Consider the following 17748-nt stretch of genomic DNA (forward strand, 5'->3'; position numbering starts at 1 on the left):
TCAGGGATAATAAAAGTCAAGAAAGAGCTGCCTCTCTAGTTTACTAAGTAGCACTGTGATGGGAAACATGTCATCAGTACTAAGTTTAAGTGTTGGAAGTAAAACTGTTATTCTAAGCAATGAGGGGCTTTCTCAGCACCAAATCATGGGTTCACTGCAATGTGCTGTAAAAATACTGTGTAGATTATTGAATCATTTTCTAAAGCATGATCAGGGAGAACAAAAGTGTCCATCAGAAGATCAAAACATAAAGCCTGTTCACTGAGTGGTGGAAAAGCAGCTGCATAACCGAGAAAAAAGAAAAGAAAAATCAAAGATGAAGACCTAAAAAACCCGGCCAGTAAAAATCCTGTCAAATGAAGGCTGATCGGTGGTATCAGTGGAGGAGAAGCATCACAAAACCCCTTCTTTGGAGGAGACCAGTGCCAAATGCTTGAGGTGAACAAAGTTATATCAGCATGTTTCTTTTCTGACAGGCAATAGAAAGGTGTCCAAGAAAGAGCTGGAGAATTACTATCCTGCAGGGTATGAGTGAAACTTTGTGGTGGGACTGTTTAAGTCTGGGGGTATTTTCTCAGTGCTTTGCTTGGACATTTTTACAAAGTCTCCTTCATCACGATCAAGTGGTCTATTCTATGACGACATCCTCTGCCTTCTGCTTTGCATTACTGCAAAACATGATTCATATTAGCGCAAATATAAGATACCCCCAAAACAGTTTTGATACAACTACTTGAAGAGTAGTTGTTAACCTCACTGAACTATTTCTGGAGGAAATCATGTTTGTTAGAATATCCCCAAAATGTATGGCGTCACTTGAATCTGTCATTAAGCAGAAGGACTTCATCTTTTCACTGAAACTTTTTAACTCACATAATAATAATACTTTTGTACCCCAACTGTATATTTTTATGAACAGTATTCACTTATTTGCTAAAGCGCTGAACATGCACTCTCTAAAAGTATGAATAGAAATCTTCTGGGTCTAATTATATGCTTTAAACTCTAAATAGACCTTAAATTTCTGTAGAGCAGCATTTCCTATATCCTATAGGATCACAAATAGATTTTTTTCCCCATTCTGATAATGCAAAAAAGTATAACACTTAAACCATTTTAGAAGAATTAAGAGAATTTCTACATGACTAATTATTACCACTGCAGGCATTAAACTCCTTACGTTGCAATCAGCTCTTATACATGGAAGCGTGAAATCACTTCCGTGTATAAGAGCTGATTGATGAAGTGGCCTCAAAGCTGCGACCTTTATATCCAAACGAAGAAATTCAGTTAATTAGCGGGTATTCGCTGTTTTGTTTTGTTTTTTTCTTAAATTAATGCGCTAAATGTACATTTTCCTGTGAGAAAGGAGGTCTGCTGGTCCAGCGTGCAGCATCACATCCTGTCTGACTGAACTGGGTGTAAACTCCGATTCGAGGCGGGGAGGAACGGCAGAACTGTGAGACTGTATGGGAGGGTCACTAGAGCCACTGGTTTGTCCTGCAGAGTGAATGAAGTTGGATTATTATTACTATTTTTGTGTTGAATGCAGAAAAACAGAAGGAAACCCTTGGGAGAACAAAAAAAACATGGTCCCCGGAATTATTTGGATATTTTACCCGTGATGTTTTGGAAAAACTTTCATCGGACGATGTTTTCTCTGCTTTTGGGAGGTTTTCTATGTATGAAGTATATGTTTTTATGTTCCCATAGGCCCTCTCGCCTCATTTTACTGCCTCCAATATTTATACCGTAGCTGGTAATTAACATAATCTTGCATTCGTGTTAATTTCGAGGAATGAAGGACAACACGAAGTCCGGATTGCCACCCAAACGCAGATTTTTTGGCAGTTTATGAATGCAGCTGTAATCACGCAGGGGAGCCTCAAGTACTTAAATGGGTCCATCATGAGAAAGAGACAATCAAGCTCCTTTATGTCTCAAGATCAGCTGCAGTTTCGGCACATTGTCTGTTATGAATAGACCGATCTCCAATTGAGCCTCTTCACTTTGAGATTTTTCGATTTTCGATTATACGGCTATTGAAATTAGGATGTGCCGCTTTTTTCTCTCTCTTAGCTTGGTGGCTTGGTTGCCTTTTTTTTGATTGACAGATGAAATTGACACTCGGGTTGCCTCTTATCAAGCGAAGCATTTCAATCTACCGCTAATTGCAGATATAGTGCCATCCTTTCTTTTCACTGCGTTTGATTGCATGGGAATACAGCCTCCTATCGTGCACAAGAGGAATGATCGATCATATATAGTTTTTTCCCCTCCTAATTGCATCAAAATTTCTTTTGTTGCCAGGGTTTAAATGCAGGAGAAACTGTTATTCCTTGTTTTGGACCGGATATAGTGTGGGTTGGGGCAGAGATGCGTAATGCGCAGAGCAAGCTCCATCTCTTCTCCAAATAGGCAGCCTTCAAGATCCGAAAATGGTGAGTCACAAACATCTGGACGAGTTTGGTTTTCAACCTTTTCATTTCTTTGTCTTTCATTCACTCTCCACATTTTATTTATTTATTTTCGTAACGGGATAGAGTTAATTTGGCGGAAGCGCAGGTTTAATCGGGAGGAGATGGAGCGTAAAGACGCCAAAACTCAGTTTATTCACTTTCCTTTTGCGGTTGGAGTTCACATATTGCAACGGTTCTGGGCTGAGATACAGATTCATGTAGTTTTATGAAACTTGAAATTGCATGTTGTATACAACCTATACGGGTAAATTATTAGCAAATATAGGCCTACACAGAAATAATTAGCACTCACTAGCTTCCAGATCGAGTCTTTTTTTTTTATATCAATGTTTTTTCCTGGACTGGATCTTCATGTTGGCACCACGTCTCTGGTTAGGATTTACATATTTCACTGACGTTTTATTTTATTTTATTTTTAAATCTACAAGATGCAATGAAATTGTATTTGCTATAAAAGTGATTTATTTTATTTTATTTTATTTTATTTTATTTTATTTTATTGTCTGCGCAGTCAAAATCGGAGGTGAAGAAGGAGTCTGGGGAGTCGAGCCCGTCGGAGGCCGCCTGCCTCTGCCCTCCTCCGGCGGCAAAGAACCAGTGCGCGAGCTGCGGCATGGAGATCCACGACCGCTACCTACTGAAGGTGCGAAATTAACCCATAAAACCTACAGCGAGAAGTAAGATTTGTTTTGTTTTTGTTTTCTTTATTTAAAGCGTAAGCTTCTCTTCACATCCCTGTCTTCAGGAAATCACTGATAATGACAGAAATGATCATCTTGCAAACGTTTCCTGAGGTTGCTGTCCATTTTTCTTCATGTCTGTTTTCTTTTCGAAAAAAAAATCCCAGTTAGTGTAGAATTCCACAGAAGACTGTACAGAACTGTTCAAATGCTTTTAGTTTTAGTTTTTTCTAACGCTGTTTAATTTCTAGTTGAGCATCTCGATTAAGAGAGCTATCGGAGTGTGATATGTCAGTGTGTGTGTGTGTGTGTGTGTGTGTGTGTGTGTGTGTGTGTGTGTGTGTGTGTGTGTGTGTGTGTGTGTGTGTGTTTGAATCTACTCAGGTCAACAACCTGAACTGGCACCTGGGCTGTCTGGAGTGTTCAGTGTGCAGAGCGTCTCTGCGCCAACACAGCAGCTGCTACGTTAAAAACAAAGAAATCTACTGCAAGCTCGATTATTTCAGGTAAGAGCTCTGATGTTTTACAACGACTGTAGTTTTCCAAAGCTGCCTGTAAGAGTCTTATAAGATTTACTTAACATTTTAATATTTTTCTTAATATTTTCTTACTATTTTTTCTTAGAGCTTTTTCGACCGTTAAAAAAAACTCCGATATGTAATTTGATAACAGTCACAGCACTGAAATGTGTTTATTTTTCTATAAGGCCTGAACTGAAACTTATTAATCATCAGTTATCGTTTAAATGGGATTTATATTAAATTTGGCAATTATTGAAGAATGATGTATAATAATAAAATAAAATTTAGTGAAGTGTAGTTCGCTTTTTTGCCTGGTCGATGTAAATCATTCAGAAAAATAAATACGACGATTTCGCTTGGTGGTTTCGATGCTATTTAACTGAGAATATCCAAAAACGTGTCTTATTAATGAACAACACGCGGGGCAATATTTCCTCTTTACGGAAAAGAATAAACAAATGAAAAATGTGTATTTCACTAAAAGCATAATGCTAATACAGATTATTTATCTTGCCATTTTTAACAGCACCCGCCTGTCTTATCATATCAATAGAAATCTACACAGCCTGGCATACATATCTTCAATTGTTTGGGGAAAAATACAAAAAACAATCTTTTAAAATGCGGAAAGGGTGGAAAGTTTTCCCTAAATGTTTTACATTTAATCCTTCATTTAATAGAGTAGAAAAAAACTTGCCATAAAACATTATTGTGCTTATGTGATAAATTATTGCACCTAAATTAAATTAATTTCTAGCTGTTTTTACAGCTCATTGATCTTTGCTCTCCAAGTTGATCTTTTGGTCTCACTATGATTTGGCTTCAGAGTCATAATTGGGAAAAAAAACAAAAAACAGAATAAATCACCAGTAAAACAATGTTTTTAAAATAACTTCTTGTGTTTCTATCTGCTTACTCTCATAAAACCTAATGACCAAAAGCCTCCAGAGGAAAGAGCTTGATTACCAGCCGGCTGCCCTAAATGTCCCTTTCCATTTCAGTTAGTTTTGGCCTTTTGACTATTTGAAAATTTGATAGAAAACTGGCGAAATGTGCAAAATCAACAGTTTTACTGGCTAATTTTGTGGTTCTTTGTAATGGAAGCAGTGGCTATTACTTTAATTTGAACTTCTTTTTATTGACTTTTTTAAAAATTCAATCATCTTGAGATGTAGTGGTCCGTTGCCACTGCCTGCTCTCCCACATCCTCTTACCCAGCATCTCACACAAATCACTCAAAGATAAAGAGGACACTTATTATCTTACACTCACTTATTCTTCAGTCCAGTTACTATAAACCGTGTGACTCACAGAAATCTCTGCATAGGACATTTAGTTTCCAGTGGTGGGAGGAATACCACCACCTTTCACTTTTCTCGGTTCCAGTTTTCCAAAATCTCACTGGCTTTTCTTTCTGCACCAGAAATGTTCATACACTCAGTGAGATCATGTCGAATCATTGTTTTTGTCCTCGGTTGTACCTTTCAGGTTAAATGCAGACTGTATTAGGTGGAGAAACAATTTGTAATGTGTGTGCAATGTTTAATTACCCCAAATATGTTGGATCATGCTAAGATAAGTCATGTTCAAAACCTAAAGCTTTATTGAGAGCAGATGATGCAAGATCATATCAGTAACACGACTCCTCTGCACAGATGTTACACAAAACAGTAAAACTAATTATTTCATATTTTGCTGTTCTATTTAGTCCAACAGTTTTTTTTAGTCTTTCTGTGTGTTAAAAAATGTAACAAATATATAATAGTTTGGTTGGACACCAGAATATCCCTTCTTGAACTCTGCAGCCAGCCTTCACCTGCTCGTGCCTTTCTTCTTCACAGTAGGTTCGGCACTAAGTGCGCCCAGTGTGGCCGACAGGTGTACGCCAGTGACTGGGTGCGAAGGGCTCGGGGCAGCGTGTACCACCTGGCCTGTTTCGCCTGTTTCTCCTGCAAGAGGCAGCTGTCGACCGGGGAGGAGTTCGGCCTGGTGGAGGGCAGGGTGCTCTGCCGCAGCCACTACGACATCATGCTGGACAATCTACGCAGAGCTGCAGAGAATGGTAACCCAACCAGTGAGAGTTAATCTCACAGACACTGAAGATGAATGACTGAGGTTGGATTACCAGCTAAAAACTCTGGGGGGAAAGTACCTGCTAGTATTTAGGCACACTAGAAATGCAGATGTTTGATGACTGATGAATGGCAAAACTTTAATCATACATGATGTCCACGTGTGCAATTCTGAGGGATTTGTTTTTTGTTAATGAAAACTTTTGTGGTCTTTGACTGTTGGTCAAACACAACAACATATAAGAAGATTTTTATTCGTTCTGCACGGCTTAATGATGGACCTTTTCTGACTTTTTGTAAACTAAACAATCTGTAATTAGAGAGAAAAATCAGTCTTACTGATAGTAAGTCATCATCGATCCGTTTGTGGAATAAGATCCCACAGGTCTTTTGGAGTGTTAATGGGTCCAAACATCGTTAAGAATCGGGCTACAAGACTGGAGAACCAACATAGCTGACACGCTGGTTCAGTGGTTCAGATTTCGAACATATTTGTTATTAATTAAATAATTTGGAGTAAACCGAGGGGGCTTTTGAGGCCCCTGTGCAGTTATGACTTCACTTGTTTTGTAACCCAGCCTTGGTTTAAGCCTCAGTAACAGAAGGAGTAGTTCAAGCTCTAAAGCTCTTCTACTTCAGTTGCTCTCAAGCTATTCCTTTTAACAGTGATGTAATGCAAATAATCAGTTGGAAGGAATGTTTTTCTTGATGTTTTTGGATTTTGGATGCACCATTTTAACTGGTGTAAAGTTTCCGACGCTTTTGCTTTACTTTGACTATCTAAATTCCCTCCTGTTAACTTGTTGGACTAAAATTAAGCTGCGAGGGTCTGAAAACAGGGAGAGTGTAGAAGTTAAGAGAGCCTGGAAAAAAGGAAGAGACTTTACATGAAAGACAAATAGAGGAATAATTCCTTCATTTCTCACTCTGCTGTGCTCTCAGTGATTCAAACGTATCCTATAATGGTGTAAATACTTTGGATAGTGCGGCTGCTGGCAAGAAAACATTTTAATTATGTTACTGAGTAAATCTTCCATTTTGTGACACTGTAATAAGATTTTCTTTTCCTTTAACTTGCTTTGTGTAACTTTGAACTCTGATGACTGGATTTTAATTAGTGAATGATTACTGTGTCTATCTTAAGGCACAGGACTGACTCTGGAAGGAGCGCTACCTTCTGATCAGGACTGCCAACCAAAACCAGCCAAGAGGGCACGGACATCATTCACTGCAGAGCAGCTGCAGGTTAGCACCATTCTAATACAAATGTTTGCGTGTGTGTCTACAGCACAGCGTTACTTGGCATTTCAAGTGGCTTTGTGTGTTTGCAGGTGATGCAGAGTCAGTTTGCCCAGGACAACAACCCCGATGCTCAGACGCTGCAGAAACTGGCAGAAATGACGGGACTGAGCAGGCGAGTAATACAGGTAGGCAATGGTCAAATCTGGTGATACACTTTATAGTTCAAGTTCTACTTTATATCAAACAAAAAAAAGTTTTCATGTAATATTAGCATGATAGAAAAGAACAGAAGGATGGTTTTGCTTTTTCAGGCTCCTGGAAACTGGTTAATAACACAAATTTGTGATTGTAACTTGATCTTTTGGGATCATAAGTTAAAGAAACTGAGGAATCAGGGTATAATATTATCGGTTTAGTATCCAGAGTTTTAAAAGGGTGATCCCATTATTCTTACATTAAAACTTCACATGCTAACAGACTCATACCTCGCAATGCTTTTCTTACAATTTGCTCTGATGATGCTTTGTCTTATTATGATTTAATTTCCATCCAAAAGTTTTTGATTTTAAGGGTTTCCAAAAGAAAAAGCAGACATCTTTGAGAAAGCTTTCCTTTCTTTTCACTGTTAGTGCTTTAAAAACATGACCCCTCTGGGAATGATTCCATGTCAACTCCAAACCAATAAAACACAATTACAATTGTTGTACTTCACAGAGAAGCCAGTTTAAACACTAACACCATTAAGCTGCAGACTAAAACACTCACACATCAAACTGGAGTTATCACCTGGCTTAGATGAAGAAACTAATGGGGTGTGGTGAGGGGAATCTGAACCTGGGACCTGCTCGGCGTTGTTGTAGTGTTTGATCATATCCACCTGCTTTTTGCACGATCACATTATCAGTAATATTTTTTACAGGTTTGGTTTCAGAACTGCCGGGCGCGACACAAAAAGCAGCCGCCTCAGAGCAGCTTCTCTCAAAGCGCTCCGCTGTCCAGGATGCCCCCGTCGCTGCCAGAAGATATCCACTATTCACCGTTCAGCAGCCCAGACCGACCACACCTGCTGGCCCTGCATGGATACCTGGACAGTGAGTGTCAAGTCTTTAATCGTCTGCTAGTGCCATTTAATGCAGGGTCCTTTTTTCACTGCTGGCAGGTGAACGTTCAGCTTTCAATGCTTAAATGTGACATTTGACCTCAATCTCTCTCTTTTATATCATAAACTATGCACTGGTGGAAGCCAATTTACTCAAGTCCAGCGCTTAAGTAGGAACTTGAAGCATGTAAGGAGGCTACTTCGTGCTTCCTTTAAGGAAGGAAAGTCATGAAAGATGTAATTATTTTACATGTGAAACAGATTGTGCATTAAAAATAGCAGTTTGCAGTGTTAAACCACCAGTAGTAGTTTAACAGTGATTATCATTAAATGATGTTGCATAGAGGAAGCTGTGTCACGTTATGGATCACGACTACTTTTATTTTAAAAATTAATACAATAATATTTGTGTCCCATTAAGTTCAGTTAACACTATTTTTAATGCAGGACTTAATTTTAACTATATATATATATATATATATATATATATATATTACTTATTAGTGATTAGTGCAGTGATTAGTGCAGTGGATTGTTAAATGTGTCCATGTTTGATAAATAATAAGAATAAAAAGAAGAATATTTCTAGTGGTTTACGCAATCACCCAACACACAAACAATTCCTGGTCTGAGACCTGGAGGAGACACAAATCACTCTGGGATCATGCCAAATGAAATATGGGGAGCCATCCACTCTGGTGACCTCTTGTGAATAATGGCAAATTTCATGTTCGCAATCTGAGTATTTACATGGGAGATAAACGGTGCTTTATTCTGGGGTGGAAGCTGAAAATTTCATAGAGTGTTGGAGCTCTAAGGGAAGCTTTAAAGTAATATGATGGAAACATTTGACTGCTAACATGGAAATTTGAAGGACTGTGTCAGACCCTGTCTGTTTCGTTTGTTTTTTCTCATCAGAATTTTGGTTTGATTTCTGGCAACAAAACAGAAAATTGTATTTATCAGACTTTCAGTCATTGCTGGTAAATTCCACTTGTGTTCATGGTACTTAAATGTTCACTGGAATCGCTTTGCACACAAGTTTTAAACTAGCTGAGCAAAAAAACAAAAAACAAAAACAACTGTCTGTTCAAGCACCATGAAATAATATGTGGCTTAGAATATTGTTTATTAAACATTTGTACTAGAAAATAAGTTAAAAGAGAAAACTGTGCTAGTTTTTTAGCATTGTAAAGTAAAGAAAGTTTTTAGCCTGCACATCTTTGTGGTCACAAGGTAATAAAACTGCAAAGATTACTACATAAAAAATAACAAGGAGCCTAATTTCTTTCGTGTTTAACTGATTTTTAATATGTATTACTCTATTTGTGAACTGAACTTAAAGTGAATGTTAAAAAACACTAGCTATAAATATTTGCACCCAAAACAGCTTCGCATTTTAAAACAATGACAGACTTAAATGTTTGTTTTGAGTAAAAAAAAAAAAAACTTTCTGATTTTGAAATTTCTTTATATTTGCATATGTAAAATAGAAAACAATAGCAATAATAAAGACATTTTAAGAAATTTAGGAATGGTGATGTAAAAACTGGATGCCAAAACTCAAGTCTCGAAACATGTTGTTTACAAAAGTGTAGGTTGGGAGAAGAAAGCTATAAATAACTAATCACTCCTGGGAGGATTTTACAGTTTAAACATCCACCCATCTCATCTCCACCCAGTCCAGGTTCTTCAGACTGACCACAGGACAGATTTGCTGGTGGGTGGAAGTTATTTGTGAACAGCTTGTGCAGAACGTTGCTGGTGACAACACCAGCAACATTCACTGTACACTATGTAGGTATCAGCAAGTATTTCATAGGTACAGATTACATCCAGTGAAGTTACACTTTTATAAAAATGCTGTAATAGTACAAGGTGTGCTTTGTAGGTTTTAACACCCTATATGGGAATATTTTGTGATTTTGAAATATTCACATTCACTCTGAGCCTTCTTCTCTGTGGTTTATCTCATTGTTTTGATGCTTTAAGTATTTATGTCAGTCATTAGTAGCATATTTCTTCAGCTTAATTATAATAACGTGGTCCTGTTGCTTGCCAAGCTCATGTTCTTTCTCTTTCTTTGTGCAGCTCATCCCTTCTCTGTCCTCGCTGCTCCGGGCCACTTGACCCACCCGTCCATCTCTTTACCACAGCTTCCCATCAGCCGCTGACTTGCTGTGTCTACTTTTCCACCGTTGACACTCTGATGATGTTGTGGAGGGAAAAAAATCCTTTGGGACGCCCTGTCAGCAATTTGCTCCGTTTGGAAGTCAAGTCCTCGGGTGACGGCAGGATCGCGTTTTTTAATCAGTCGGGTTTTTCATTGTGAGACTGCTGAGTAAACTGTGGTGAAGCCTTCAGGCTAACACAGGAGTTACTTTTTAATTTTGTCTTGTTTTTTTTTTTATATAATGCAGAAGACCACTTTTATTTTATTTTCCTTTTTTTTCCACGGGACATGAAACATTGCATCAAGTTGGAAATGGTTTTCACTTTCAAACAAGATATTTTAATTGCTCCAACATGAGCTTAAAGAAAAGAAGAAAAGAGGAGTGGTTGTAGCAGTGTTACAGTAAAACCTCAGCATTTTTCTTTTTTACATTTTGTACTGGTGATGAGCACATTTGCAGCTTTATTGTTGTTTGTTGTTGTATTGTTGTCAGAAAATGGAAACTCTTATTTATTCAGAGCAAAACTTCACTTTTAAAAACGCACTTTTGAATGTGTCTTGAAATGGAAAAATTCAGTTACTGTACATTGTAAATACAGCCATTGTTTAATAAAATGTATCAGATCCCTTATGAAGGTTTTAGTGTTTGAATAATAGACAATCAGGCTGACTTGAAGAGTAAAGTGTTTATACGTGTGTGTGTGTGTGTGTGTGTGTGTGTGTGTGTGTGTGTGTGTGTGTGTGTGTGTGTGTGTGTGTGTGTGTGTAGTTGAAAATGCAACAGCTCCTCGAAGATGGAGTAGAAAAATACGATGTTGTATGAGGACACTATTTTTACACTCAAAACCACTAAATCTAAAGGTCACCTGTCAGAGGCTAAGTACCTAAAGTAACCTGTTATTAAGAGCAATATCCCACAACAAACCTGCACATCATCTCCAATTTACACGCTGTACTTTACAGGAAATGTGATCAATCCCACTGCGAAAACGATTATAACCATTTTCACTCGAAGCGTAGCCATCGATTGGGCAGTTTGTCGGCTTTTATGAGCTCTTTTAGCACAGATTATCTACAGCTGTTATACTGATTGACAGCACTTAAGGCGCCGTGATGGCAAAGAGTGAATGGGATACTTCAAGCTAAAGCATATCGTTACATGTGTATTTTTCGAAACCGGATCAATGTGGGGACTTTTTAACAGCAAATCCAAGAGTGCGGCACCTGTGCAATTTCACATTCCTGCTAAGGAAGACCCCGGTCAGGTTCTGTAGAGTTTAGCAAACCAAATAAGAGATCCCATGTGTGACCATGTGACCAGGGGTGCGTATTGATTTACTCGAGATTTTTTATTATATTAAACCAGTTTTCTGATGTGGTTTATAGATACAGATATATTTAGGATGGCGCTAGCACATTTTCTGATAAGTAGTCATTTTTGAAGATGACTCTTTACCTACGGAAATTGAGCTAGCTGTTTACAACCAAAGAGAAAAGCTATTTTCTGTGCATAAGAATGATCCATTTAAAGGACAAATGCACAGTAAATAACTGCTTATTTTGATTCCTAGTTTGCATTTTATCTCGTGAAATGAAATAGCTATTTGCACAAAAATCCAGAAACACCGGGATCAGTGAACTGACATACTTTCCATTGACGGTAGTCTTCCTCCTGTTGCTTGTAAAAAAGAAGCAGGAAAGTCCATTTGAACCCCTGCTGCCTTTAAGCAGACAGCAGATAAACACACACACACACACAATGGTTCCTTTATACTCCTCAGAGATTTAATTAAAGATGTCCATATGTTGGCTGGGCCAGGTGTGTTTGAGTGTCTATTTAGGTTGATTTTAATGTATATGTGAGTGCTGTATTATCTCAGCGCTCTTGTTCTTTCCTAAACTTTGCGCTTAAATCAAACTTTCCTCTAATCAATCACTTCCAATCAATTCAATCCAGGAGGAAACCTTTTCACTGACACGACGCTGCTCCTTGTGAAATCTCAGAACAAAAGCTGTCTTCATGCTGAGCAGAGATGATTATCAGGCTGACACAGCTTGGGCCACCTGCCAGCACTACACTGTAAAAACGCACATTTCTTCCCCTCTCAGACGCGAGCGCTTAAGGCAGCGTTTAGGCATGTCTCTCTCCATGCCAAGCATCCCCGAACGCTAAAGTCGACCCATTTTTGTCATGCTGTCATGCGTCCGCCTCTGTGATTGGCAGCCTCAAGTGGTTGCAGATGAAAGCGGGCCCCCCATGCTAATGAATAGGCCCCTGATTGCAGAGCTGCTCGCTCGCTGAATTACAGCGTCGACCGCCTAATGAGCAGATACACTGCAGTGCCCCTCGTCTCCACGTATTCACATTTCTCTCCTTCACGCTGATGAGCGCTCCCCTGCGCAACAGTCAACAAAACCTCTGTGGAAGATTGCAACATGAGCCATCTTCATCAGCACCCTCCTCCTCCTCTAGTTTTTTTTTTTTTCAGACTGCCATATGCTGGCGGGGTCATAGATTTTTTTTTGTGTGTGTTATTTTTCCTGCTTCACTAGATTATATTATTTGATTGCACTGAAGATGTTATACAAAGTAACTGAAAGGCTGATGAACATGATAATAGCTCAGTTCAGTTTAAATAAAGAAGCTAGATGTTTTGTGTTTTTTCTTACTTCAGTGGTCTACAGTCAAATGCATTACAAATAAATGTAGTCAAACTTTGCTAATTTTACAAGAAACTAAAAATGATGCTTAAAATTGTTGGTTGGCTCTGGTTTCATGACATGCAGTCAGTGAGTCAGTTCTTAATTGAAACCAGAAAAAACTCAAATACATTCTGACCACTGAAATTTGGCCAAAAAATTGCCAGCATAAGGCCAGGTCATTTTCATTTGATCATTCTTCCTTAACTATTTATTCAATTTCAATAAAACTCTATGAAGTATAAAACTGCATTTTCAAATTTCAACATTTATCTCTACTTTTGACCTTTTGACCTCCTCTTTGACCCTGGATCTGACTGGGAAGTTCCATGGGTTTTTTTAAGCATGTTAAAATATCCCACTAATAATAGTTCTCATTGAATGTACAAAACCTGAACCAATGAAATTGTACAGTTACTGGCCACTTCATTAGGTACAGTAGTAGTACCTAATACCACAGTAATATATCTCTTTTAGTGCTGTTCAACCGTTCGCTACAACAAATATGACCTGCTGAAGTTCAAACTGAACATCAGAATGGGGATCAAAGGTTATTTAATTTAATTTGAACGTCGGATGGTTGTTTGCGCAAGGTGGGCAGGTCTGAGTTTTTCAGAGTGTGCTGATTAACTGGGATTTTCCTGCACACTCATCTCTAGGTTTTGCAAATAATGGTCTGACAAAGAGAAAATATCCCATGAGTAGAAGTTCTTTGGGGGAAAATGATGCCAGAGGAGAGAGTGAAAAGGCCTGGCTGCTTTAAACTGATAGGAAGGCACAGTAACTCAAATACCCACTGGTTACATCCACGGTATGCAGAAGAGCATAAACAACACATCAAACCCTGAGGCAGATGGGCTGCAGCAGCAAAAAAAACAAAACATAACTAGATCCACTCTTGTCTGCCAAGTACAAAAAACTGAGGCTGCAATATAGTTGCACCAAAACTGAACAATACAAGAAAATCATTGCCTGATCAAATCAGTCTCACTTTCTGCAGTGACATCGTAAGATCAGTTTTGGCATAAACAATATGAAAGCACGGTATCAGTGGTTCAGGATGCTGGTGGTTTTTCATGCCACACTTTAGGTCTTTTAGTATCAACTAAGCTTGCTTAAATGATTTCCTGACCACGCCTATACCTTTGTAATTAGTGTACCCACTTCTGATGGCTGCTTCCAGCAGGATAACGCATCATCTCACAAAGCTCGAATCACCTAAAACTGGTTTCTCATGTCACTGACTTAATTGTACTCAACCACCAGAGTCAAACTCAATCGAGTAGAGCACCTTTGGTATGTGGTGGAATGAGAAATTCATATACACCCAACCAAATGCAGCAGCTGTGTGAGGAATCTTTCCAGCACTCTCTTGAATCTGTGGCATGAAGAACTAATGCAGTTGAAGGGAACAGGGGGTCCAACATTGTACTAGTAAAGTGTCCCTAATGAAGTTCCCGCTGAGTAAACCAATACTTGGTTGTGGAGACATCCGTGTGCATACATGAAACAGAGTGATGAAACTAACACATCTATTCAGCAATGTTCTGGGTAAAACTGAAACGGACATTTCTCCATGTCAGAGCATCCAAACTTGACAAAACCTCTTGATGTAGCCTGGCAGATCAGGCTCTAAACAAATTCAGTACAGTTTTGTTCAGCTGTCTTTTGATTTACTGCTATTTGCTTTAGTTACACATAAATGCAGATTCTCTGCTTAAGTTGTTCAGTCATGTATCCCTAATATCTTTATTAATGGTTTTTTTCTGTTCTTCCTGTACTTAATCATGTAATTATTAACTCAATCCCAGAAGAAGGACATTTTTTCCCAGTCATAGTTACTACGAGCAAAGAATCTTTTTTTCTGATGTCCCTTATTCTGGAAGACAATTATTTTTTCCCACAGAAAGTCTTCTGTGACCCACAGTTGATGCCTATCTACAGCTTGGAGCAGCACGAGACTCTCCCAGTTAAAACATCAGCTAAGCATATTAAAAGATCATTCTGGTGTATTTCAATCAGATGTATTTCCCATTAAGGCTGCTACTGTGGCTCTAAAAGTCATTCTAACTTTGCTTCTCCTTCTCTACCATTCAGATCAGGGGTACTGAGGAGCTGCAAGACAGGGCATCACAGCTTTGAGCTTTCATTATGTTCTTGATTCTTACATGAAGCATTTTTAAAACCTTCGTTTTTAATTTTGACTCAGTATAAGTTAAATTCCTTACTTGCAAACATCTTACAAGACTCTTGACTATGCTGACATAATAAAATCAGACTGTATCAACTGCAAATTTAATGTAAATGATGATTCCCAGTGTTCACATCTTACATGATAGGAATCTCCAGGTCCACCACGTCCCAAAGGTGACCAGATTGAGATGTGCTGGAAGGAAACATAAGGAGACAGATACACTGTGGTCATAAAGAGCTGGACATAACAGCAACAACACTCAACTAGGCTGGACAGTTTAAATGATGCTCAATAGGTACCAAGAGGCTCAACGAGTTCCAAGTAAATACCCCCTCGACCAATGCTTCCACACCCCTCATATTCTTTCATTTTGTTAACGCTGAGCGACTATCTGGATGTTACAGCAAACGCTAGACTCTCCAGAACATGTGTTTTTCCAATCGTCTATTGTCCAATTTTGTTAAGCCCCAGTGAATAGCTTCAGTTTCCTGTTATTAGCTGACAAGAGTGGCACATACTGTGGTTTTCTGCTGCTGCAGCCGATCTGCTTCAAGGTTTGTTTTGAGATGCTGTTCTTCATGTCTCTTTTGTAACAAGTGGTTATTCAATTTAATGTTTCCTTCTACAACTGGAAGATTGACTGGTGATTGACCGATTTGTGTCAACTAGCCTTTGCTATGCGAAAATGTAGCCTTTCTTACATTTTAGCATAATAAGCAAATAAGCTTCAAATTAAGTTTTTATTATGTTGACAGTTTACTTTATTTATATAGCACTTATCATGTTTAAACTTTCCTTTTAAGCTAATGTTAGCTTAAGCAGCTAATCAGCTATAATTGAGAAGATACTTCATCATGTGATTTTTTATGTATTTATTTGTTTTCAGTTATGCATTACGTTAGGTTTTTTGTTATATTTTTTATATAATAACAGTTTATATTCTTATTATTTTATTATTAGTTTTGTCAATAACGTTACAAGGAAAACAGGTTTGGTAGCTACTCCGCTGCTAGCTACATTTATTGCAAATTTTTAGTTGTAAACTTATTGATACTGCTCAGCCTTAGCATAGTTGGGTGTTATCAAAAGTGTTTCAGAGTGTCTAAGAGCCCCAATATCTTTTAAAGATTGAAACTTATGATCACCTTTTAGATTAGATTTGCTTTTATTACCTGTAACCAGGGCTGCTCAATTATGGCAAAAAAATTAGTAAAAGAAAGGAAAAACTATGCAATTTCTTTTCTCAATTATCTTATTTCATAATTGTTGGAAACCATAATTATAATTGATTTAAAATTTGAAAACATTTTATAGGCCTTTCTAGAACCTAGATCTGGTTATAGCCTTCTCTTTCTTTCTTTTCTTTTCTCATCTTTTGCAGTCCTCCAGCTGTCAGCCAAACAGTAATGGCTTTGCTAATTTCCTTCCAAAAAACAGGTGTTTATTTGCAGAGGCCTCACTTGTAAATGTAATGTCATCAACCATCAACAATTTCATCTTTTTTTATTCTAAGACTCTAAATTTGTACCTCAAAAGTGGATTATTTCAGGCTTCAGAGCTAGACCACGTCGACAAACAGCATGATGGTTAACACTACATGACTGAGCATTTTTAGGTGAAATGTCCTTTCTTTAGGAAAACTGGACCACAGTGAATTTACTTTATGGCTTAGAGTGTTTTGTTTAAATATAGATACTGCACAGCCCTACCATTTAACCCTGGCTATAAAAGCACTGCACAACTGTATTTGGTATCGTGTTTCCAAACAAAGTCAAAACAAAGCAAAAGGAATTTATTTGACTCTGGATTTTGGGCCTTTGCATAGTGCGCTGTAGAAAGTCATAGAAATAAACAAAGAACCTTTTTTTGTGTGTGTAAACGATAACTCTTACAGTAGCACATGAGAGCAGGGGCCCTGACGAAAGGCAAGGAAATAGCTGAAACTTATGATTCACTTCACCCAGGCTGACGGCCAACCACGCACCATGCAAAAATAAACATAGGACTCCACAGCAGGTTCCCAGATAGTGTTTACTTTGGGGAAATGACAACTGGTTTTGAAACATCACTGCACTTAAGTTTGATTTATAAGAAGCTGGAGCAGATTCTGAATCAATCTCCTGAGACTGATATGACTAGGTGCTGCATGTCATATAAAGACAGTGGCACTAAAGCACACCTGAAGGCTGAGAATGCTGTTGAATTACTACATTTCACCCTCTCAGATGGAGACTAGCTTAAATCAAATGATTCTGTATATCATGTAGCTTCCTCCATTTCCACAGGTTCCACAGACACATTCAGAAATTTCAAATTCTCCTATAATTCAGTCCTGGACAAATATTAAATACATAAAGTAAAGAAGAAGTCACTTTAGTGTATTACAATAAAGATCTAAATGTTTTTAATCTCTGCACAACCATTTCCATGTCAGTTATGTGGCGTATGGCTGTTAATGATGGCTGTTTAAACGTTGTTAGAGCAGTGATTCCCCAAGTGTGGTCTGTCGGCCCCTTGTGGGCGATGAAGGTACTGCACTTTAAAATTACAGATTATTGTTTTAATGGAGATTCCCAAATAGGTGAAT

The 17748-nt window shown here is 38.2% G+C and overlaps 1 protein-coding gene across 2 annotated transcripts; it reads left to right on the plus strand.

Annotated features, from left to right (window-relative positions):
* The first annotated feature begins 1355 nt into the window (after nt 1-1355).
* Nucleotides 1356-10384, plus strand: lhx6b (LIM homeobox 6b). Of its 2 annotated transcripts, XM_085181185.1 has the most exons (9): nt 1356-1682; nt 2311-2851; nt 2992-3123; nt 3545-3666; nt 5523-5743; nt 6898-6998; nt 7085-7180; nt 7915-8086; nt 10186-10384. In XM_085181185.1, exons 2-9 carry the CDS (start codon nt 2807-2809, stop codon nt 10266-10268), a joined length of 972 nt encoding a protein of 323 aa, XP_085037311.1. In that variant the 5' UTR covers nt 1356-1682; nt 2311-2806; the 3' UTR covers nt 10269-10384. The 2 variants fall into 2 exon arrangements, with proteins under 2 accessions (XP_085037311.1, XP_085037312.1); XM_085181186.1 differs by having other exon boundaries at nt 1360-2441.
* Nucleotides 10385-17748: the final 7364 nt, after the last annotated feature.

This window comes from Neolamprologus multifasciatus, chromosome 12, assembly GCF_963576455.1.
Source record: "Neolamprologus multifasciatus chromosome 12, fNeoMul1.2, whole genome shotgun sequence".
NCBI classification, from domain to species: Eukaryota; Metazoa; Chordata; class Actinopteri; order Cichliformes; family Cichlidae; genus Neolamprologus; species Neolamprologus multifasciatus.

What these genes read in the sequence shown, in the direction of transcription:
- lhx6b (XM_085181185.1), top strand. Translation starts at nt 2,807, where the DNA reads ATGTTTTTTCCTGGACTGGATCTTCATGTTGGCACCACGTCTCTG. An exon ending in TGCAAGCTCGATTATTTCAG is followed by an intron (nt 3,667 to 5,522) that starts GTAAGAGCTCTG and finishes TCTTCTTCACAG; the next exon opens with TAGGTTCGGCACTAAGTGCG. An exon ending in ACGCAGAGCTGCAGAGAATG is followed by an intron (nt 5,744 to 6,897) that starts GTAACCCAACCA and finishes GTCTATCTTAAG; the next exon opens with GCACAGGACTGACTCTGGAA.